The sequence below is a fragment of the Indicator indicator genome, chromosome 4 (assembly GCF_027791375.1).
Source record: "Indicator indicator isolate 239-I01 chromosome 4, UM_Iind_1.1, whole genome shotgun sequence".
NCBI lineage: Eukaryota > Metazoa > Chordata > Aves > Piciformes > Indicatoridae > Indicator > Indicator indicator.
This window is the reverse complement of record NC_072013.1, coordinates 42572382-42597279: the sequence shown is the minus strand read 5'-3', so window position 1 is coordinate 42597279 and position 24898 is coordinate 42572382. Positions and strand designations below refer to the sequence as shown.

The 24898-nt window shown below is 36.5% G+C and overlaps 1 protein-coding gene across 2 annotated transcripts in view; it reads left to right on the top strand.

Annotated features, from left to right (window-relative positions):
* Window positions 1–24898, top strand: part of STRN3 (striatin 3) — a 56758-nt gene that overhangs the window by 7909 nt on the left and 23951 nt on the right. For both annotated transcript variants that reach the window (XM_054400847.1, XM_054400846.1), the window contains exons 2-7: window positions 11479–11582; window positions 16995–17068; window positions 18463–18544; window positions 18834–19013; window positions 19457–19589; window positions 20926–21067. In XM_054400847.1, the coding sequence (XP_054256822.1) occupies window positions 11479–11582; window positions 16995–17068; window positions 18463–18544; window positions 18834–19013; window positions 19457–19589; window positions 20926–21067 (715 nt within the window). The remainder of the gene's footprint in view (window positions 1–11478; window positions 11583–16994; window positions 17069–18462; window positions 18545–18833; window positions 19014–19456; window positions 19590–20925; window positions 21068–24898) is intronic.

Genomic DNA, 24898 nt, shown 5'->3' with positions numbered 1-24898 from the left:
ACTGGCACTATTCTGATCCAGGAGGCTAAATTAGCATTTAGGATGTGCAAAGTAACTATTCCCTGTCAACTTCCTGTGATGCCTCCTTTAAAACACTTTGTTACATACTTGTATTTGAACTGTCTTACTCTTTTGGTTTTCATAACTTTTATTTCCATGAACTCGATTGTATTCCATGTCAGCATCACCTTAATGATGTAAAGCTCTTAAAGCTCTGTAAAACTCTCCTCTTTTGTGTATGTATAGACGGCTTCTTATATTCTAGTTGTAACGCTTGAGTAGTTTTCACTTTCTTCTGTCTCTTCCTTGGTAGTGTGTGCTACTGACCCGCAGCTGATGAACATTGACATGAGTGTTCATCACTAGAACAGCCTCAGTTGCTTCAGGTCGGTGTTCAGAGCCTGCTGCAGATTACACTTTCCCCCTCTGTATTCCTAAATAATAAATAGATATTCCTGGGTTTGGAAAGGAAATATACATTCTTGGAGATGGTTGCCGTGCTGCCACTGGTCCTTCCCGTTCCACTCTGTAGTGATTGTAAAGACCTGCCACACTACAAAGTGTGCAACTTCACTCTATTTTCTGTGCTCTTGTACTACAGCTACTGGTAATAATCAAGTCAATGAGCTTAATGTTCTTGTTTCTGTTTAGTATTAAGCTTTTAATGAAGCTTTAACCAAGGCACTAGATTATTAGCTGTATAACCTAACAATGTAATTTCAATTTAATAGAATAATGCACCAGTAGATTGATGTTGACAGTAAAGATATTTTTAATCTTACCAAATTCAAATACTGTGTTTTGGTGTTACCATCAGTATATAATTAGTCTTACTGTTTGTAGTGGTGACCTTCTTGGAACAGTTGTGGGATTTTTTTTTTTTTTTCCTGGCTTAGATATGTTCCAAAAAATGCCCAGCTGTTTTAAAAGTCTGTACATGAATCTCTTTTGATAGAAATGGGCTGAGGTATGTAGCTGTTTTTTGGTTTCTTAGAGATGTAACTTGCAAGGTTCATGCATTTAGATGTAGAAAATATAGATGATAGTGACAGTATGAAAAACTGCATCCCAGGAAGACCTTATGCTGAAATAAACTTGCTGAGTTGCTTTCCTGCAGGATTGCTGTGGGTTTCTTGCTAAGAGAAATTCATAAACCCCCTGAATGATCTGTGGCTTTTTAAGTGGGAGCTATAAATATAGAAATAGGGAAGTGATTTCTCTCTGTCTTGTGATCTGTGCAGGACTGGCAAGGTCAACATTGTAATATAATGTCCCATTCTTTAATAGTGATTTTGAAAAGAATGCTGGAAATTTGACATAAAACCAATTTGACGGCTGGAAATAACATCTTAAAGAGTGATCCCTTTAGAATTCGGACTTTTTAGCTAATCAAGAATGTGTAAGAGAGAGCCTTTAGGTGGCTTTCTGGGCTTCAGATTTATTCAGCTGCTTTTTAATTTAAAGTTGAAAATTGCTTAGTTCAGCAGACTGGATCTTCACTATGAAAAAAGATTATCCCAATGAGGGGGTGTAGGTATTGTGACAGATGCATATGTGAAGTTGGGTAACTGGTTGTTTTGGGTTTTGTTTGGATGGTTTTTTTTTTTCTATGGTTTGGATTTTTGTAGAACAGCCAAAGAAATAATTGGGAAACAAGTATAAAACACACTGAAATAATTTATATCCAATGAAAAATTAGGAATCCTTTCTATGTGAAGACATGAAGTATAAATTAATTCAAAATAAGCCATCTATTACTCTATAGTGTAATCTACTGCTGTTAGGTTTATTTTTTCCATGCTTTTCTTTGTTTAATTATGTTGGGGTTTGTTTGTTTTTTAAAATCTTAAGTAAAACATTTGGTTCAATACAAAGGTAACTGAATTAAATGTGGTCTATCTAAATATAAGCTTACTTTAATTGATCTTATTGTTGTTTAACTCCATTTTATTTATGGAATTGTTATTTTGTAAACATGCTTTCCGAGATTCCCCTACTTCAATTATGTTATTAGAGAAGCTAGAAGACTCTTGTTTCCCTCCTGGAAGATAGAGAATTATAGATGTTTTCAGTTGACTGCGCTGCTCTTTCATAAAATGAAGTCTCCAGCACCTTGATTTTGAGTCACATGAATCTCTTAATTATATGATTGAAAATAAAAATTATATGAATTTCCTGCTTTGGACAGTAAAAGCATATTCTCCAAGTTAAATTCCAGTAGAATATGTATATGAATATAAGTACATAGAGCCACAGAAAGGCATAGTTTGCTTGTTTTCAGTATCACTTCTTTGGCTTTGTGTTTTGTAATCCAGTTACAGAGAAAACTGCAGTAGTAAGCAGGAATTTGATCATGAGAGTACTGTACATTAATCTTGCATATTCACAGTATTGAATGGCTGTCTTCGATGAAAATGAAGCCAGTGTTATCTGTACTGTAACAATGAAATATATTCAACATAGCTAGTTTCTGCTAAGAAAGGCAATGATATTTTCCTTTATTAACTAAAATAGAGGCCTAATCAGATTACCGGTAACCAGTGTTGAAGTACAGTAGTTCAGTATTTTTTTGTTTGGTTGTTAAATTTCTGTCTGGGGCTAGAAGCTGCTCTTGAAATACGAAAATTATAAGAAATAGAAGAGAATGGACAAGAATCTTTGCAGAATAAATTCTGAGACTCGAAATTGCAAAATAATCCTGGCCTTTCTCTTAGAAGGTCTCTTATAGTTGCTCTGGTTGCATTGCACTTTAGTTTGTGTTTTGCAATCAGTTTGTGCTGTAAGTTATAACTATTACATGGCATTGTGTGCAAATTGCAGACCTGTCTTAAAACACTCTCATATCTGTGTTTCAGTAATATAGAAAGAAGATACTGGCATGTTCAACAGTTTATTTTGAATCTCTGCTATTATGGTATGGTTAAATACCTATCAGAATTTGGGCTTAAAAACACTTCAGAGACTTCACAGTGCAGTGAAAAATTTTTTTAGGGATTCTTTTTGTACTACTTTATGTAGAACATTTCATGGATAAACTGGTATCTCTGATAATGCTAAATGTTTTCAAAATTGTTGTACTGTGGAGGTCAAAAGTATTTCTCAAGTGGTGAAAACACAATCTAATTTATGTTTACGGCGTATTTTGCTGTTCACTGTTGAACCTGATGAGCAAAATTTGACTTGTCCACAAACATTATTTTGTCCAAAGAGAAGACACTGCTCATGAGCTTTGCTTCCTTTAAGCATTTCATACTGGAATAATGTACAAAATCTTCCAAAATACAAAGATTACATAGGGTAGACTATATACAGTCTTGTTAATTGAGGGAGGGAGCACTTATAATTTGGTAGCTGATTTTTTTTGCAAGAGTCCAGCTTTTGACATTGGTGTTGCAGTTGTATTGTGGATATTTAGAAAATACCATGACTTAATTTTAAAAATGCAAGTTTTGAACCATTTCTCAAGAAATGGTGGTCTAATATGAATTTATTTTCATCTGTGAAAAGAATATTATTTTCTTGCTGCGCTGTGTGTGGCAAAGAAAGAATGTATCATTGAATCTGTGAAATCGCAGGACGCTTACGATGCCCTCTGTTCCCAAGATTTTGTCAAAGATTGTGTAACTTTATAAAACCTCTTGAGACCATGAAAGTACTAGGCCCATGAAAACATGTTAAGGAAACTGGTTTGTTCAGGTAGATGCTTTCAAGCTCTGCTACATTAAATAATAAAGAAATTTTGGAGTTTTTGAGTAGCAGTCCACTTTGAACATTAACAAAAGCTGACCTCGATGTTTGTGCTGTTGTGAATATACTGTGGCAGAGATCTGCTGGGTGGTTTGATTAAAAATCACTGTGTTAAATTTTGGCACTGTCCAAACTGGATTCGCCAAGTCAACTGCCTAATGTGGGTTCTTGCAGTTTTCTGTGGACCTATTGAAAATGACCATATGGTGATGTGTAATATTTCTTAAACATCTGCATTAACTTTTTTTGTGTGTAAAAGGCATATGGACACTAATATTCTTCCATTATTTGTTGGAAAAACTGGTGTGAAACAAATTAAAACCCCATAGTCAGTCAAGAAAACAGATGTAGTATTCTTAGGTTGGGGGGTTTTGGCTCAGTCTTCAGGAAGTACATACTTTCTTGAGGAAGGATACTTGTGTTTTCAAACAGTCTAAATTGTAAAGAGAACTTAGGTCTGCAAACAAATGTTAAACTTTCTTACATTTTTATTAGAAACATGATTGCCTCAGAGTCTTAGGAGCTTGCGCTTAGACTTGTTTCATAGATTATTCAACCTACCAAAGGAATAATAAGTGTTGAACAGTAAATATTTATAAGTAGTAAGAAATTAATTTGCTGTTTGTTTTACTTGGCTGTTTAATTACCTTGAGTGATGGCATGCAGTTTGATGTTTTTGAAAGACTGTAGTTTCTCAGAAGTACATTGATATTGGTGAAGACAGAATAATTTGGATGAGTTCTAGTATCTCCAAGCATTTCTATTAACTGTCAGTTGATTAAAGAAGTAATTACGGCTGTTAAACAGCTTTCAGGTCAAGTTTTCTGGATCTTGGGTCTGCTTCAGTTGGTGATGTTCTTCATGATTTCTGTGTGAGGTCAAAGGAAAATGCAGATTTGCAGCCTTATAGAATAGAATCTTCTTCCAGGAAGAAGACAGTTCTAAAAATTCCTACGCAGGACCTCTCTTTTCTGAAGAATTGCCTTTGGGACTGAAATAGAAAAGAACAACTTGCTTACAAATTAAGCTGTGCTCAGTATTTTGTAAGTTTTTAATTGAAACAAAATTTCAGAAGGCTAGTGTTGCACAAAGAACACTTGAGTACTAGAATCTTCGGTGAATAATACAGTTGTGAGGCACTTATATTTGTTTAGTTTCAGATTCTTAGACATCTACGTAGTAGTCTTTGAGAGTGCTCTTTGTAGGAGTTTGAATCCATTGCTTTTAGTGGGTTCTAATTTTATTTTTTACTTACTTGTAGTCTTAACTGACTTTGTATCTTTTTCCCCTTTCTTTGCTGCTGGCTTCTGTACTGGATAGAAGTCTACAGTTAGTTTACTTACCTTCCAGACCATGAATTTTAGAGAGTGTTAGTCTTTAAAAACACATACATGAATTGTATAAATTTTGTCACTCTAGAATTGGTTAGGAAAGTGACTATAAAAATCTTAGCACAAGAAAAAAAGGTGCAGTGAAAAAAATTCTAGCAAGAAATAGTGACAATGAAAACAATCTGATACTGAGTTTGAGCTGTCTTAGAAGTTTCACCCTAGCATAGAAGAGGAGGTAATTGAAGCTGGATTTTGTGTAAGTTGTTGAAAGAAGCCGATAAAACTCGACAGTGCTTGGCCCTGTAATGTAAAGAAGTGAACTTTAGAATCTGGATGACTAGAGGTGATATGGTGTTAGTGGGAAAGAGGAAGGACAGATTTGGGGAAGGAGTTTTGCAAGCCTGGTCTTTTCCATATGCATTGCTGAATAAAGTGGACTTATGGATGAGTAATTCTCTTGTATCTGTCATTTGTGTCATGAACCTGCTAGATTGCTCCTTAGAGCTAGCTGTGTTTCTAGTGTCTGCCACTTTTGTGGAACAGTTGCTCAAAGATGTCACTTCTGTAGTGGTTAAAATTCCAAAGCAATCAGGCAGTGATCAGATGAGGCTTTGAAGAAACATCTCAGTTGGGGAGCAGGAAGTGAACATCAGCTCAGACTGAAAAGATCTGTAAAACAGAGAACCTTCAGGCAACAGCTTGATAATACCATTGCTACTTCAGGTGCAATAGTTACTGACCTGTTGTTTAACTGATAATAACGTTGTTCAAATGTACACTAGGATTAATTACTTGCTGAAATAAATTTTCTACGTCTTTAACTTAGAGTTGGTGTATGAAATAAAGGTTTTCTGTTAACATACAAGAGCTGATGTCTCTAAGTCTTCCAATTATTTTTTTTTTATTATCTAGGATCTTTAAAAGTGGTGAATCTTTGGAACACATATCATCCTGATATGACTGGTGGCACCCATCTCACTGTGCAGCTCACTAGAGAGAATCTTGCTTGAGACTTCAATTTACAAAATAAAAATTGATTTTGGATTTTATTTTTTTTTTATTTAAAGTAGTTCAGGTATCTTCTTTTAGTCCTCAGTTGACAGTTTAAGGATTAGTTGTAATAAATGTGTAGACATAATCAGGTCTGTAAGGATACACTAAAACTCTTCTAAATGCTTCCTGCTTTTATATAGGTGGTGGTTTAGCTGTTCTCAGTGAGATGAAGTTTCCGACTGTTGGAAACCGAAGGGGAGGGCTTCTCCTCTTACATTCAGCTTTCCTTTTGTGAATGGGAACTAGAACATCAGTAGTTAAATTGCTATATCCACTCTCAAATTGAGTTAAATCTTGCAGCTTCTTAGTAGTATTGTAGTTTTCAGCACAGTGTTCTACTTCAGCATAATAAACATCTAAAAGTGAAAATTAGTTAGTCTTTGTGTGTGATAATAATCTTGTGATAAACCCGAACTTTTTAAAACTAATCTTACTATTGTTTGAGTTTTGTGACATGCCCTAGGAGGATAAGCATACACTGATGTATGCACTGGGTATGTATGCTCAAGCTGCTGTGACATATTGCACTTCTTTCAAAAATTCTGCAGGCCTTTCTGTCCTTCCTTCTGAATGAACTTTAGAAAAACAAATTACAAGCATTGCAGCTCAATCTTTTCACAGTGTTTCAGCTGAAATGGAAGGAAAGTAAGCTCACTCATAGATCACGTTCCTGTGTTGGTAAATCTATTAGAATTTGGTTGGTTGAATTGTATAGGAAAGTGTTAGTGTTTCAATAGCTTAAGTCCTTTAATAATCTTATATGATTAACCCATTCAGGTTTTGTGCTGCTTTTTCCTATTTACATATTTTGCCACATTTGAGATACTAGGTGAATATTTCAAATGCTGCATGTCAGGATTTATTACTAAGGTTGGAAATTCTGTCTGCGGTTATTATATAACCTTGAGGTTCCACAGTCAATTTTACCTGCTCAAAAGGCTCTAAAAATTTCCCTCCTTTGTCCTGAATGGCTAAGAGAAATGTTTGATCATCATAAGGATTGCCTTAAGTCAGATTAATCTGGGCAGTTGAGGCAATAAAATGCATTTTTATTATTATGCTGCTATTGTGAGTAGTGCTCTCTGAAATGTAGAGCAATAATTCTGAAGTTTTAGGATATTTCCAGCTTCTTTAAAGGGGGGGGGGAACTTCCCAAACCCCATTTTTTTCCTTCACATTTTTTTCAATGAACTTTGTGAAATGTATTATTTGTAATAATTTGAAGTTTTGTATAAGTTCTCTAGCACACAACTTTAAATCTTCTGTTAGACTTTGTTCAAGCAGTGTGATTGTGTGCCAGGGATGTGGAGCATCAGCGTAATCAGTGAATGTACTTATTCCTAACATTGAAGGAAAACTTCACTTTCTTCCTTGATCTCCACTTGTTGGGTGAAAGACTTTTCCTGCTAGCACATGGTCAGACTTTCTATTTAAAAGATCAACATCTTTTCATCTACAAAATGTAGTGCATGTATGTTTGAAATGCAGGGTGTCACTGAAACAATGGGAAGTTTACAGAGTGTAGAGTATTAATGTTAGAATATATACATTCTGTGGTTATTTAACCACAGAAAGTTTTGTGGGGTGGTTTTGGTTGTTGTTGGTTTTTGTTTTTGTTTTTTTTTTTTTCCAGTGGAATCCATGCTATTCAAGTAGCTGTTCAGTAATTCCTTTTATCCTTGTATTTTATCTTGCCTAGTTTCAGGCATTATTTCATGCATCCTTGCACAAATACAAAGTATCTGTCACTCTCCTTCTCAGAGCTCCCTGAATTCACTTTCACAATCAAACTAGGCAAGTTCATGTGGTGGTACTTCTATTTATGTCTAAGGGCCAAGGTGTAGATGGAGTCCAGAGTTACCACGTGCCACTGAATTTTGTAGAAAGTGTGGTGCCATGAAAGTACTGCAAATATGAAAATGGATAAGATGATACAAGAGGAGGAATGTGCCCTGAAAAGAAGAGGCCCTGTTTGAGCTCATCTGAAGAATCTGAAGCATAGCCCTATTTGGGAGGGAAAATAACAGAATTGGTAGGCAACCAAAATAATTCGATTTTTTTTTTTTTAAAGCCGTGAGAGGCCATATTTTTGTTTTCAGAACAACTAGGGTTTTAGAGATTCTGTAAAAATAACATATTTTCTCACTCTTAAAAATGGTATTGCTGATACATTTTAAAAACTACATTTTGATTGAATTTGTAGTTCACAAGAGTTAAGACTTGTCCTGTACTTGCATTTCTTACTCTCTACTCTTGTTTTTTTGCAAATCTTGTGCTGTAGACATGCAGGTTATGATGTCATGGTTAGTTTAGGCTGAAAGGAGCAGTTGCTTCAGTATCCTGTTTGCATCCCTTGTGCCAGTTTAAGTACTCCCATGCCTATACAGAGTGAGATCAGGAAACTGATGTAATTTGTGACTGAGTGAAAAATAAATAGACTGATTTCCTCAGTAGACCTAATGTGTGTCAGCAGAAGCAGCTAAGTCAGCACAGTAGAAGCAACAGGAATATGAGGAGGAGGATTGCTCCTCTTCATATCAGCCTGGGGACTTACAAATTGGTTTAAGACAATGGAAGGAATTCCGTTGTAACTGGGAGGAAAGGTGAGTACCAAATCGTTCTGTGCCTTTTTGTTTCCCAATTTTAGTGCCAGTCTGTCTTTGATCATCAATATAATTGTAAATCATCTATCTCTCCCAAGAATTGTTTCAAAGGAGAGGAATATCTTAGGGATCGAGGAGGTTGTATTATGTAGAGAGCGTTTTTTAAGCTTTTGTCTTTGTCTATAGAGCCTAAGTTAGTACAATAACCCTGAGGGACACTGATCTGTTTACTTTATCTGTTTTTATTGAACTTCAGCTTTACTGCTTTTCTAAGAAGTCAACACTGGGAAATTGTATGTTAATTTCTGGGCCTCATAGTCATTGAATGTGTCAAGTAATAGTTTTGACAGCTCTCATTTCAAGACTTAAGGAAGCAAGTTGATTAATGTAAATTATAAAGCAGATCTGCAATGATCTTATTCTTGGCTTTGTGTTGAGGGTATTTAATTACACGTATTTCTAACCTCAGGATCTTAACTTCTGCATAGATAACTTCTGTTACACTTTAACCATTTGACAGTAGCAAGTATCTTCTTGTGTGGCAAATTTTCTCTTCATCCTTTTGGACCTTGTGAAGATTGTTGTAATTACTGTTGTTTATAAAAGATTTTTTTAACTCTTTTTTTGTAGGGTATACTTTGGGGTGTTGCTTCTATAACAATATTATTTCAGTAATATACTGATTCTTAAGATCACTTAGCTCATTAACTTGTCATGTTGAAGGGAAATGCAGGCAGTACCTAGTATTATGTGTGACTGTTTACTATTTGTTTGTTTTATGCTCAACTGGTGAAAATTTAGTAAGTTGGGCTTGTGAAATTGTGTGATCATTTTTTTCAGATACTAGAGGAGTGCAAATTAAGTATAATTGTAGTTTTCTCCAGAAGTCTGTTAACATTATAGAATCGGTCAGGGTTGGAAGGGACCACAAGGATCATCCAGTTCCAACCCCCCTGCCTTGGACAGGGACACCTCACTACATCCAGAGCCTCATCCAGCCTGGCCTTAAACACCTCCAGGGATGGGGCCCCAACCACCTGCCTGGACAACCCATTCCAGGCTCTCGCCACTCTCATGGGGAAGAACTTCTTCCTCACATCCAGCCTGAATCTCCACACTTCCAGCTTTGTTCCATTCCCCCTGGTCCTACCACTACCTGATATCCTGAAAAGTCCCTCCCCAGCTTTCTTGTAGGCCCCCTTCAGATACTGAAAAGCCACAATAAGGTCACCTTGGAGCCTTCTCTTCTCCAGACTGAACAGCCCCCAACTTTCTATTCAGTTAGTCAGTTTTGTAATACTTTTTAGAACCTAAGTAACTTGGAGTTTAGTTGTTGGGCTTCCTCAGGTCCCTTCATCCCCTTCCATTGGGAGCCCAGTGTTTTAAATAGAGACCAAGATCCAGAATCAGCTATCTTTTGGCTTGAAGTTCTGTACAGCCATTACAAGTCTGCTTGTTTCTTTCTTCTGTATTAACGTGCACTGTTGACTGTATTACTCTTTCTCACCAAGTGGATGGTTAATTGAGAGCGCTTTCAAGACAAACTTTTAACCGAAATACTTCTAATTGCATTGTTCTCACTAGGATTTTAAATTTTAATTGAACAAGTAGATGGCTAATGCAAGGTGAAAAAACACGTTTTAGTTTGGTTGGCCATTGAGTGTAAGGCCAGAAGGGCTGAAATCAGTGCTGATGGGTGAATTTTTATATGGTGGTACTGCTTAGTCTTGAGAGAAGAATGCTGTTCTCCTGGTCAGACTGTTTCAGATGCTAAACATTGAGAGTAATGAAAATGCACAACCACTCCCTTTAAAACATGTTCAAGGATAGATTAGGTGCTGACTATAGCTCTGGGTTGTTTTTTTCTTCATTGTGCCTCCTTTCATAATGAAATTATGTTATTGATCTTAAGCTTTATAAAGCAATGTGGTCTCAATTTTACTCTCCTACTTCTTTTAATCCATATCCAAAAAAAAATGTATATTGAATTTTGTCTTTATTAGTTACACAATTACTTCAGTCAATTTTGAAGTTGTAATGAGGACAAAGGAGTTTGTGGTTTCCTGTAATGATGGCCAATCCATTGATGTTGTCAACTATTTAAATGTTGTATTCATATGTGCAAATCCCTTGTCTTCCCTAGGATTTTGGCTTGCAAAGAACAAAATATAAGTATTGAAATTGAAGTTGCTCAAACGTGTTAACCTTTTTTTTTTCAAATACTAGACTGTTTGCACTAGCTGAGAGCTTGTGTATTCTACTATTGTTGCTACCTACTTGGTTAGCAGACATATAAATCTTCATTGCTTCTTTGTAAGTTTCATGGGTAATGTGATTGACACTTAAAAAAAAAAAAGGCATTCTTTTTTTCTGTTGAGAACAGCACACTTACCAATTCTTCCTTCATGTTCTATGCTTCAGCTGTCTTCAGTACTAAGTAAAATGAAGCCATAAGATATAGTTGTTTCCTGTATAATGGATTTGTAAATTCTGTATTTCAGTTCATGTATCCATTTCTTAATCTGTTCCGTATACTGACATTAAAAACTAAGTTGCTTTAAAGCATGACGTGTACCTATTTTAATATGACTTATGTTTGTTGGTTTGTTTGGGGTTTGGTTTGGTTTTGTTGTGGGTGGGGTTTGGTTTTTTCCCCCACTCTCTTTCAAGATGGAAGAAAAGTTCTGGGTCTGAAAGAGAAAGGAAAAACTTCCATGATCTCTGTCTTTTTCTTGTATTTTCAGGCTCGGATTGCGTTTTTACAAGGAGAAAGAAAGGGTCAAGAAAATTTGAAGAAAGACTTAGTGAGAAGAATAAAAATGTTAGAATATGCATTAAAACAAGAAAGGTAGGTATACAAATTTTTCACCTTTTATCTGACCTGAAAGGCTTTACAGACTAAAAGAAGTTTCATCATGTTATGTCAACTATTTTTACTGAATGATTTTATGTTGCTTCATGTGAACTACCTTTATGGTTGGTCATCTTAACACTCTTTTCCAATAAACTTATTGTCTGCTGTAGACAGTTGCGTGATTTTCAAGTTGTTGGACTCGTCTTAAACACAAAGTTCAAATTGGACAGTTTCCTTCTTCTGAGTTAGAGTAGAGATAGACAAAGTGAGAATAAACATTTCAAAACCCTTTATTATTTACTCTTCTGTGGTATTAAACTTGAAAGGATGAAATAAATTGTGCTTTTGATTCCCTACAATTATTTTGTATGTATTGGGTGATGAAAACTATCTTGTGGCAGAGTAGAATCCTTTAGAAGTTAGTGCTACCTTTTGAAGTATTGCTTTTTTTTGTGTGGTAGGTGCTAGGATTTCTAGTCTCAGTAGGTGCATTTTCTGTAACATTAATGCTTTAAAAATGAAAATTCCATTCAGTCCAATTCCAGATCATGTCCTTCAAACCTACTTGCTCTTCTGTTGCCTGGTTATTTAATTTGACCAAAAATTAGTGGTTAATTTGCAAAAACACTAGAAAAATTATCTTGTCATGTGCCTATGTTTTCAGTAGTGGACTTAAGTTGTATATTTAATTTTATCTTCCATTTGAAGTAACTGAATCCAACAGTGTAAAGATCTTGAGGATTAGGCAAGAAAATAGGTAGCCTTTATTTGTTTGTTTTGATCTAAAGAGAACATTCCTGCCAGAGTAAACTTAAAGTTTTTAGCAAGATGTAGTGAGACTTCACCTGGACATTTTGAAGTTAGTTGTCCAAGAGTCAAGATGCCTAAATAGATTTATTATGAACTGGTACTGTCAGGGACTAGTATAGAAATAGCTTTGATCGGTCAGTTCCATCTTAAGAAATGTTGCTTTGGCAAGGATGGCTACATACCTCTGTGTGAAGTGTCCAGTAGAAAGATGCTTCAATAAACAGCATATGTTTAGGCATGCTGGCAGATCATATGTTTTTTGGTCGAGTATTGAGCAGGAGGAATCTTACTTCTTCATTCATCCCTGTCCTTGAAATGGAAAGTAACTCAAGAGTTTTCAACCAGTATAAAATTGGAAGTTACATTGTTATGTCATGTCCCTTGAAAGTCTGGATTGAAGGCAGATGAAAAATATGCTGACTGTTGGGGTGTGTGTACTCTTCCTTTAAAAATCAAAGGAATAATGTGTTGTTATGGCAGACTCAAGTATCTTGAGTATAAGTAACTTTCTGAAGTTGAAGGAAAACATTTTGCTTATTTTTGCAATAATAAACTTTGTACTGCACAAACCTTTTGCAAATGCATACCATAGGGCTGTGAGGCTTGCACATAATTACAGCTGGAGGGTGAAGACACAACAGAATGCAGAATTTGAAGATGAATGGCATTGGTGAACCCTCACTCCTGCTTTCTCCTGAAATGTAGCTTCCCTTATAGTCTGACTTCTCATGAAATTCCAAAATTGATACAATGAGCTAGAAACTTGTAAACATGTGTACAACAGAAACAGAACAGTATAAACATACTGCTTGCTTTAGTTCTTGTGGCTAGTGGGTACAAGCCCACACTGCACACTTTTCAAGAGGAAAATCTTAGCTTAAGATCCAGACAGAATCCTCATGAAGATTGCTGAAAACAAGAACTGAAACTCTGGGGTTGGTTGGTAAATGTATGGGAGGCAATGAGGAGGCTTTCTGTTTGTTTGTTTGTTTGTTTTTTAAATACAAACATCCAGTAGTTTGGGGGCATTGAATTGCAAATCTGTGATGGATTGAGTAAGGAAAGGAAGCTGGTGGTGACTTGTCCATGCATCATCCAAAAAAGATAGCCTGTTGTTGCATGATTGTTGCACTAAATGCAAGGTTTAGGATAATGGATTTTTTTTTGCCATTGCTCCTCAGAGTGAAGAATTACAACTAAAGGAAAGAAACCAGCCTCAAAGCAAAAGAAATTGAGACTTTCAGATATGAAAATCGTCTATAGCAATTTTCAGTGTTGCACCTGATTTCTACCCCAACCCCTTTCTCCTTTTCTCGTTGCAAACTCCCTGATGCTGTGAAAAAGTTTCGTGCAGTGAAAGAGCAGATTACAGGGAGTCAGTTTTTTCAGAAAAAGGCTGTGAAACAGGACATTGTTGTGTAACATTAAATGATAGGCAGTAGTAGTTACAAAATAGTGTGATATTTCTAGTATTTAAGTGTGTATGCAACAGGTGTGATAATGCTTTAGAAGAGTAAAATGATGTTTATTATTTTAATGCCCTTTAAATAGTTCTTTATCAATTTTTTGTAATAAAATCAAGCCTGAAGTAGTTAAGTGTATGGAATTTTTTGTTTGCAGCTAGTGTATATCCTTGTATGATGCTTTGCAGACCGAGCCAGACTTGTGTTGTGTACTCTAAGCCGCTCTTCTCCAAGCTTCATTAGCAGAGTGCTGTGCTTAAATTAATAAGACTTGCTGAGATTGTAAAACCGTGCTTACATTTTTGACTTCATAGAATTTGAACTGGAGCTGGCTTATTTCCTTGGCAACAGAGTGGTAGGATTCAACAGTTAAATAGCAGCAAGCATTTAAATCAAATTAGGGCATTGTTTCTTCTGCTCTCTTGTTTTCACTCATGGAAACCTAACCTTTGAAGAATAGCAAGTCAATACTTGAAGGATTAAAAAGGTGCTTCATGTAGGATTCAATTACTGTGTAGTGTGGGACACTAACATCACTGACTTGTCAACTACACTGTAGCTTTTTAAGCTATGTAATGATGACCCTTGTTTGTGTGATAATGCAAAGAGGGATACATGTGCAAACATACAGCTTATTGGAATTTAAGAACATGAATTTCTTACTGCAAAATTGAGTTGAGAATCAGGTATGATGTGAAACACAACTGATCTCATTCCACGCAGCAGTATTTGGCATGTTTGTCATTGCTAGTCATTGATATAATATTAGATACACATCATTATCTTCTCTAACAAACAGTTAAAGCAGAATTTTAATGAATACTTTGAAATTTTAGCTCAAAAATGGAACAAGTGCTGTGAAATAGTATTTGCCACATGTGCATTGAACAAGTGAACAAATTCATTGAAATTTTCATTTCCAGTGCTTTATTGGCTTCACTTATAAATCAAGCAAAAACATTTCTTAAGCTTAATTTGACTTAACAATTTCTTAACTGTTTTCATTTTGTACATTTTTGTTTTGTTTTTAACCCTAAATGTAGAGTACTTCAGACAGGATTTAAATGCCTTATATACTTTTCTGGAAAGCTTGGTGGAGCAAAGCTTTGTGTCTCAGTTTAAAGAGATCACCTTGGGTAGACATTCTTACTACTTCATTCTTACACCTTACTAGTACATTCTTACATCCATTCTGACATGGATGAAATCTGAAGATGTTCCCAAATACTCTATTTGGCAATCAGATTTGAGGTCGCACAAATAGCCAGTCTTTAGGAGCCTTGCAGTTTTTCACATAGAATGCAATCTATATGAAATGCAGGATTTTTTCATATTGTAAAAGGTCAATAGTGCCATCTACTGACAATTTGTTAATGAGACTGTTACTAATTGCAGTTTAAGCAGAAATGTCTGTACTTTGGAAGCAAGTCTTCGCTATCAAATTTATCAGTTTGAAAAAACTTAGAAGAGTGACTCAGCCATTTGAGAAGATTTGTGTAACACATGTTCCATTATGCTTCCCCTCTTGAGAGGTTCCATCTTTGAGAGGAGTCTTAAAATTGGTAGGAGCTAGATATGTTACAATTATTCTTAAAACTTCTGTCAAGTGTTTAGTTTAGAATTATGGACACGACTGTATTTTTTTAGAGACTTCTTTAAAATGTGGCTGCTAATATTTTTGCAGAGAGATTTCACCTTGGGTCCACCGCAGAAGGTCTAGGATTCTTTTCCCTGAGATTTTGAGTATTTTTGCAAAAGGTGTATGAGGCAAAAGTGAAATTGTGCAAGGTATAGGATAAAAGTTAGTAAATTCTAGGATATAGGTGTAGGTAGCTCATGTGATATTCCTGGAGGTAAGGGAAGCCAAAGATATTTTGATAAGCAGCTTTGGTAGAGGATAAGATTTGGGAAGCTCATGCAGACGTGCATGGAAATAGTACCACCGAGTCTAATTGCTTTTAAAAGTGACAGAGAAGCAGAGGTTAGGTGATCTGAGATTAGGAGATGCGACAGAGTGAGGCATGTTGTAGGTGGTCTGTGCAGGAATTGGAAGCTAAGCCTCCAGCAGTCAGTATGAAGGAGAAAGTCAGTAAGAGAAATACATGTGATGGGGAAACTAGCACTCTTACATGGCTCTTCAGAGGGAAGGAACTCTGTCATCAGCAGAGACAGATCAGGAAAGCAAATGAGGCAGAAGTTAAATGGTGGCAAACAGGCAGGAATTCTGAATAGGAGGTTTGTTCATTGTAGTGCAGTTGGTTAGCCATGACAGTGCCACAACTGAAAAGATAGTGTCTTCTAAATAGTTGAACCTTCTAGTTTGTGGAAGGTTCTCTTAGTAGCTGACATATAGAATTGTACAATCAAGAAGGCTGGAAGAGACCTCAAAGATCATCAAGTCCAACCTGTCACCCTAAACCTCATGACTATCTAAACCATGGCACCAAGTGCCACGTCCAGTTCCCTCTTGAACACCTCCAGGGATGGTGACTCCACCACCTCCCTGGGCAGCTCATTCCAATGGCCAACCACTCTCTCTGTGAAGAACTTTCTCCTCACCTCCAGCCTAAACCTCCCCTCGTGCAGCTTGAGACTGTGTCCTCTTGTTCAGGTGCTGGTTGCCTGGGAGAAGAGACCAACCCCGTCCTGGCTACAACCTCCCTTCAGGTAGTTGTAGACAGCAATGAGGTCTCCCCTGAGCCTTCTCTTCTCCAGGCTAAACAGTCCCAGCTCCCTCATCCTCTCCTCATAGGGCTTGTGCTCAAGGCCTCTCCCCAGCCTCGTTGCCCTTCTCTGGACATGCTCCAGCAATTCAACATCTTTCCTAAACTGAGGGGCCCAGAACTGGACACAGTACTCAAGGTGTGGCCTAACCAGTGCTGTGTACAGGGGTACAATCCCAAGTCCTGGTGAAAATACTAAATTCTCATCTATGAGTTATTTGACAATTTATCTCAAAAACTGTGTTCTTGAAAGGCTAGAAGTAATTGTATGGTGCAAGAATTATCCAAATAAAACTGTTGTGATAAATTGCATTGTATTGGTACAATTGTTTTAAATAGGAATATTGGAATATTTTGAGTTGATAAAAGCATTGTATGCCAGTTTGCTAAATATTTGCATAATTTTTCAGGGCAAAATATCATAAATTAAAATATGGCACAGAATTGAACCAAGGGGACTTGAAAATGCCAACTTTTGAATCAGGTAAATTTTATTTATATATAATAGCCTATTTTAGTATAATTTATTTATACACTGTTCTAGATCTGCTCTGTTCATTTATTGTAGCTTGCAGTCTCCCCACCCATGTGTTACAGAGGTGATGTCTAGGAAATGTGTAGTAGTCAGTAAGCATTACTTAATCTGAAATCAAAAGTAATTGACCTTTCCTGTTATTAGAAGAGTTCTGAATGTTAAAGAAAGCTTTAAATGATAGTAGACAGTTTTCTAGTTAGCTGTTGCTTTTCTCATGCGTCTTGAAGAATCTAATATTTTTTTGCCATTATCCATGCAGAAGGAAAGTGCATAATGAACATAAATACTGTTGGTGCTTTTATAGGATGTTACTTTTTAAAGAATGAGGGGGGAAATCAGTACTACAGTGGCCACTGTAATAGAGTGCCATTGAGCTCCTGTTTTTATCTTAAATGAAGGGAAAAACTCAAGGGGAAAGAACAGACTATACCTATTGGTACCCTAGATTGTGTCTGATTTTTGCAGTGTAGATAAAAAGTTAATCACGACAGTTTCGCTCTTCACAATATTGTAGACAGAAGAAACCTTTTTCATAACAACACTGACCCATTTAATAAGCAGAATTACATGTTGCTTCTCTTGAGAAATATAGGTCTTTGGGAAGTCTCACCATTGGACTTTTATTTGTGTAACATGCCTTAAAATTAGGGTCCACAAACTTCTATCACCATTTTTTTGTTTATTTTCTTCTGCTTTAGAAGTGCCACATTTTGGGTCCTTTTGTACTCAGTTGAAACTAGACTGTACAATTCTTATTTCTTGCTTGATGAGATTTTTCTTGGGTTTAAAAGCTGTGTTTAAAATGTTTCAGTTAGTACCATGCTTTATAGATTCTGCCACAGTAGAAGTGATAGGGGGTCTGCAACTGTTAATATAAATTGATGAAATTTGTTAAACTTGGCATGTTGGTATTCTCAAAATGCTGATATGTCACTGCTGCTCTTACTTTAACTAATTTTTCCATGTTGCTTTCTAAGCTTTGTGAAAGAGATCTGGCGTGTTTCCTTAGACTTAACACTTCAGCTGATCAGGGCAAGGTTTTCTTTTTTTGTTCAAGTTAAATATTTTTCCAGTTCCTTTTCTACATGTTAAGAGGTCTGGGTTTGTTAAATTTTTTGATGCTTTAGGAAAAAAAAATAAACACTGCATGAGATGGCAACCTATGTAAAGCTTTTGTTAAAGATTTGCTTTTCTTTTCATTGGTGTCTTGTAAAAAAGAAATTGGTCTTTGAAAACAAAGAAACAACCTCCCCACACACAAAACCCCCAAACCTAAGGCAAGCAAACAAACCCCCCCAAACACATAAAAAACCCCTACTCAGCTCTGACACTGTGTCTTTCAGAAGAAACCAAAGATCTGGAGGTTCCTGCAGTACCTCAGAATAGCCAATTGACCTGGAAGCAAGGCAGACAGTTACTGAGACAGTAAGTAATATTGTTGAATATTGGTATCTTCAAACTTTTCTCTGCAGTATGAGGAGCTGTATTTATGCTTACGCTATGAAGTACAGTAATAGAGCTGGGCAAATACTGGACTTGTTTAGTATTGAGCTTTAAGGAGTCTAGAGTCAAGTTTTGTGTATAAGGTGAATAGCACAGCTTATTTTTTCATAAATGATATAATAGTGGTATTCATTTTTAATAGTCAATACGAATTTCTTTCCTTTTCCCTCAAATATGTTTTCCTCTTTCTTTCTCCTCTTAATGCATGTAGGTATCTTCAGGAAGTAGGTTACACAGACACGATATTGGATGTACGCTCCCAGCGGGTAAGGTCTTTGCTGGGGCTCTCCAATTCAGAACCAAATGGTTCAGTAGAGACGAAGAACTTAGAGCAGATCCTCAATGGGGGTGAATCCCCTTCATCAAAACAGAAGGGACAGGAAATCAAAAGGTGAGTGAAGACATAAGAACTGCATAAAAGATATTTTCCTTAGTCATTGATAGTAACTGTGAGTTCACATTGAACTTTCATCTCCAGAATCTCTGAATGCCTGGGAGTATAGCTGACTACAGGTTATTATGAACTTAACCAAAACTGATTTTATTTAGGAACAGATGTATCTTATTATGTACATATATGCATATTACACATATATACAGGAAAATATGTGATGTATTGTAGTTGCACTTAAGTCATATAACCACTTTGGAACTGTTATTTTAAGGAAAGATTCTGTTGAATGAGCTTTTATAAATAGGAACTGTAGAAAATTCATAGCCCTGTTTTTTGTTGCTTTGCTGGTTTTAAAGCTCAAGCTGTTAGGTAGCAATTGCATTTAATCTGATCTTCTGAAATCTCTTGAAGTAAAAAGGATTTTGTCTTAACGTTTTTAGGAATTCTGGTGATGTTCTTGAAACATTTAACTTCTTGGAAAACGCAGATGATAGTGATGAAGAGGAGGAGAGTGATATGATAGAAGATATTGCAGAAGGAAAAGAAAAGCACCGGATAAATAAGAAACACAAAGTAAAAAGATTTGAGTTACTAATTAATTAACTTTAGTTATTAATTAATTTTAATTATTATTAGCTTTTTAATATCTATCTGAAATCCCCCTTTAAAAGAGAAGTATTTTTTCCCAATTAATTATGAATGTGTAATGCTATGCTTGTTGTAATTTACTTATCTGAATTTGTACATTATCTGAATTTGTACAGATTGTACAGAGGTGCATTTCTTTTGAAATGTGATTGTATCATTATTCTATTGCCTTTAAAACTTAAATCCAACCAGCCATCCTGTTTGCAAATGTGAGTTAATTGCTAACTCATTTGCCCATCTTGGTTTCTCTGTATACCTTGAGTCCTTTTAAGGGGTAAATTTAGCACACTAAAATGTGCATACTTCCTGAATTTTGGAGAACGTGGGCATCATTTCTTAGAAGAAAGTAGCATCAAAAAATTCAGTGTGTCAAATACAAGTTTTGTTCTTTCTGTTATGCAGCTTTTTACTATGTATGTTTAAAACCTAGCAGAGACTTGTCTCTAGTCATCCTCTGTTTAAGGTTCAGTTTAGTTAAGTTTTGTTCTATTTTCCTCCGTAGTTTTCCATTCTGTGAGGAGCTTTCTAGGTAGGATAGGCTGTACTACCTGTCTTTTTGTAGTCCTTTCTCCTGTACTGGAAAGGTCTCCCTGTGGGCAGAGTTTCTTTGTCTAAAGAGGTTGATTATGAAAATTGTACAGACAATTCTATTACCTTTTGCTCGGTGATCTGCAAAAGCATACAAGTCATTGAAATATAACCCCAAGTGGAAGTTTTCTTCACCTGCAGAATGAAAGCAAGCTTTTCACTGGTGCCTTGGTAGGGAGGTTGTTTTTTCCTTTGCTAAGGTGCAGCTGTAAAAAGACATTTTTCTGAAAACACCTGATTTTTCCAAGCTTATGCTAACACTGAAAGAGAAATGAGAAGCAAAAAGCAATCAAGACTTCTGGACTAGTAGAGTGCAAAGCTTAGTTATAAATCTTCTTCAGAGAGCTATTGATACTGCAAGAAAACCAGTGAAATTTTCCAGTTGCTGTGTTGTAAATAAAAAGTAAAGTCTGGGATGTATATGAAGGGTTTTGTTGCTAAACCTAGTGCCAGTATTCCGTTCACTTCCTAATGATCATTAGACTGCACTGCTCTTGGTTTTTTTTGTAAGCATCTCAGGTCTGACTATATCTAAGTGTCCTTTTCTGCATTTCATGTTGAAAAGGTTTTTCCCTTGCAGCCAAGTATTCAGAGTAATTGGTATAATTTCTAGCCTAATTATTTGCACATCTGTACATGACTCAGCTGCAGAAAAATATCTCTCTGCTTGCAGATTGGTAATGAAGGTTTAGCTGCCGACCTTACGGATGACCCTGATACTGAAGAAGCTTTGAAGGAATTTGATTTTTTAGTGACAGCTGAAGATGGTGAGGGAGCTGGAGAAGCACGAAGTTCAGGCGATGGAACAGAGTGGGGTAAGATGCTAACAAAAACATTGAGAAATAAGGAATACTTATTCACAGTGCTACTTAGGAGCTGCAAAACCTACTGAGATGGTGTGGATGTGTGGCTGATTGTGGTGATCAAAGGCTGATGTTTAGAAAACAGTGTATTGGATGCTGAAACTTATTTTGATGTCCATTTATGCTGTTGTAGTTGCCACAAATACAATTATAGTTATATTTGTTATAGGTTTTGTTTTTCAGAAAACAGTTTTCTGGCTGAGATTTTTAGACGTTACTGCTAATGTGACTTGCATTAGTACAATCAATAGAACATGTGTTGTGGCCCACCCTTTTATTGATTTTTAATTCTAGAGTGGATCATAAGATTAAGTAGGTTACTAATTTGGTGTTAAACAAAATGTGCTAAGTGTTATGGCTTAAGCTCCTGGAGCCCACATGTTTCAAAAGAAGAAATTGGAAGAGGGAGAGAATTTGGGTGGGAAGAAGAATAATAATGCACCAAGTAATTCACATCTGCCTTAAAATGGGAAATTTACTGTCTTAATTTTCTGAACTTGTGATACAAGCAGTTTTGTAGTTGCATATTGTAAGTCTTTCATTATAAGGCCAAAAAGTGCCACTAGATCATCCTGTTTTGACCATTTTATGTCATTGAGACAATGAATTTGTTATACTTTACACCTCAGTGAGCAGAGAGAACATAATGGTCTACAGAAATCAAAATGCTGACACATCTTTGAGGAAAATCATCCAGTCTTGATTTTGAAGGCACCAAGGATTAAAAAAGCATTTTTTCCTGGAAAATACTATCAAAGGGTTGGTTTATTTTGACAACAGAGTCTTATTTCCAGTTGAAAGGTGAAACTGGAGAAACTGTTACCTTTAGTCTTGCTCTCATAGGTCCTGAAGCCAAGGCTTTGACTTTGTTTGCAACATGCCTTCAAATGTACAGCGATGCAGAAAGTTCTGCTTCTATCATCAGTCTTACCACTCTAGTGTATAGCAGGAAGGACAACTTGATTCTGTAATTCATGTAGTCAAAGTTTTATCCATTTTTTTCAGTGCAAACTGCTGGAACTTACTGAATTAGCTTGTCCACTGAAATTCCAAATTTCCAATATTACTTTTCAGTGTGCTGTGTCTCTGTCATCTTCTCAGATGACAGAGATACCCAGAATGGGGGGGGGGGGGGGTTCTGAATCATTTGCAGTACTGACTTTGGAATTCAGATTTTTTTTTTCCCCAACTTGTTTTCAAGTGGTTCATTTGCTGTCTCAAACTTAAAATAAGACTTAAACATCTACTTTTAACACCAAATTGACCCACTGCACTTTTCAGGGAGAAGCTGGGGAATGTCTTTTACTAGTTTCAGTGAGGCACAGCAGTTTAGGAGTTTCTGCAACCATGTGACACTTTTTTAATTTCAGCTAGTTTAAATGCAGCAATTCCATTGTTACCAAAACACTCACACCTGAGGCAAGGAAGTAGCAAGGAGAAACTAAACGTAAACTGACTTTCATCACAGAAAGTATGTGTTCTAAGTTCTGTTGTGTGAAAACATTGTTTGTTGCATATATTTTGTACTGAGTTACTATTTAAACGAGTCAGGAGACGAACTTTCAACTGTAGTAACAATGCTTTTTTCATAGCCTGTCACAGAGTTTAGTACAGCTATTCTTTCCTTCGGTGGGTGTTTAAGGATACAGTCTATCAGGTTGTGGGCTTAAGTAGCACTTTTAAAGATCAGTATGTACATTTCAAATGTTTAAAGACAATGCTTCTCTATTACCTATCAAATATGACATTTCAGACATTGTCCCACTTAAATGCCTTCTAAAATAATACATTGCTCAAACCAATTTACTTGAGCCTGTCACAATATTTTGGACCCTGTGAAACTGTTATTACTTGGAATCTCCAGATCCATCCATTTATTTGCTTATGTCCTTATGTTATTTAAATACTTGCCCATTATTTCTTAAACAATTGCATCAACCATCAACTTAAGTTTTTCAGTTAAAATTTGTCTGTTCTGTCAGCTTTTTTCTTCCTGTTTTAATTTCCCTGTCATTGGCATCCTTCCAAAACTTCTTACTCTTGCAAAGATTTAGATTTTCTGAAAAAATGTAAATGTTTCCATGTGTGTTTCTTAGAATGCTTTTAGTTAGTATCTAAAAAAAAACAAAAAACAAAAAACCCACAACTTCTGGTATTTAGACTCTAAACCTATTGCCTAGTCTGGCTTTTATTATTACTTTCAATGGTTAGTCAAAGTATTATCTTTAGGTCCAACTTCAGATGCTCTATAATATTTCGTTGCAGATTTGATAGTTACATTTTTGCAATTGGATACTGCTGCAAACCAGCCACAGAGTGTGGAAGTTCGGATTGCCTTTTTTTTCCCCATCCCATGATGCAGCTTTTTATGAACACGTTTTTTTTTTATAAATTCCTCATGTAATATATTTTGAGTTATTTTCAAACGTGATTTAAAATGTCCTGTCATGGGACATGTTTTACTTAAGAACAGCTTACCTTCACCTTCAAGATACTGAATGATGAGCAAATTCAGTGGTGAAGAAAGAATTTAAGAAAGCACAGTAAAAAAAGAGTGTACATTTTGGAATAAAAACTGTCTTGTGGTAATCCAGAATCATTAACAAAAAGATTCATATAGGACTTTTGTTTGCTTAAGCAAACAGGAATAAGTGCATATTGTTATATATTCCATAACACATTACAGATGCTACGTATTATGGAGACTTCATATTCTGCTCATGATTTTGATGACTGCTCATCACTGCATTTCTCCTCTCCATGAAACACAAAATTTCTGTTTACAGATGGGCTGTGAGTCACAAAATTACTAACTGTGCCCAAAATTCCAGGTGACTGGAGTTCAGAGTCTGCTTAATAAATTAAAAAGTGGGGGGAAATTTTTATTTTCTCCACTAAATTATATTGGCTACTGGGCAGCCTGTGCTGTCCTGATGTCAGTTCAGTGGTGACTGTAAACACTGCAGGCAGTCTGAGGAACTTCACTGCTTCCACTGCTGGTGGACGAGAAGCTCAACAGGAGCTGTCAGTGTGCACTTGCAGCCCGGAAAGCCAACCAGAGCCTGGGCTGCATCAGGAGAAGTGTGGCCAGCAGGTCAAGGGAGGTGATTCTCCCCCTCTGCTCAGCTCTGGTGAGACCCTACCTGGAGTACTGCATCCAGTTCTGGAGCCCCTATTACAAGAGGGATATGGACATGCTGGAGCGTGTCCAGAGAAGGGCCACCAGGATGAGCAGAGGGCTGGAGCTCCTCTCCTATGAGGACAGACTGAGAGAGTTGGGGCTGTTCAGTCTGGAGAAGAGAAGACTCTGAGGTGACCTTATTGTGGCTTTCCAATATCTGAAGGGGGCTACAAGAAAGCTGGGGAGGGACTTTTTAGGCTATCAGGTAGAGACAGGACTAGGGGGAATGGAATAAAGCTGGAAGTGGCAAAATGCAGACTGGATGTGAGGAAAAAGTTCTTCCTCATGAGAGTGGTGAGAGCCTGGAATGGGTTGTCCAGGGAGGTGGTTGAGGCCCCATCCCTGGAGGTGTTTAAGGCCAGGCTGGATGAGGCTCTGGCCAGCCTGATGTAGTGTGAGGTGTCCCTGCCCATGGCAGGAGGGTTGGAACTAGATGATCCTTGAGGTCCCTTCCAACCCTGACTGATTCTATGATTCTACTTAGGTGTCTCTGTCCTGAAATAGCTAAGTATTATCTAGGCATAGCTGAGAGAAACACTGCTGGATTTTTTTTAAAACCTTCCTTGAAATTAATTTCACAACCTGTGAGTTTGCATATATCC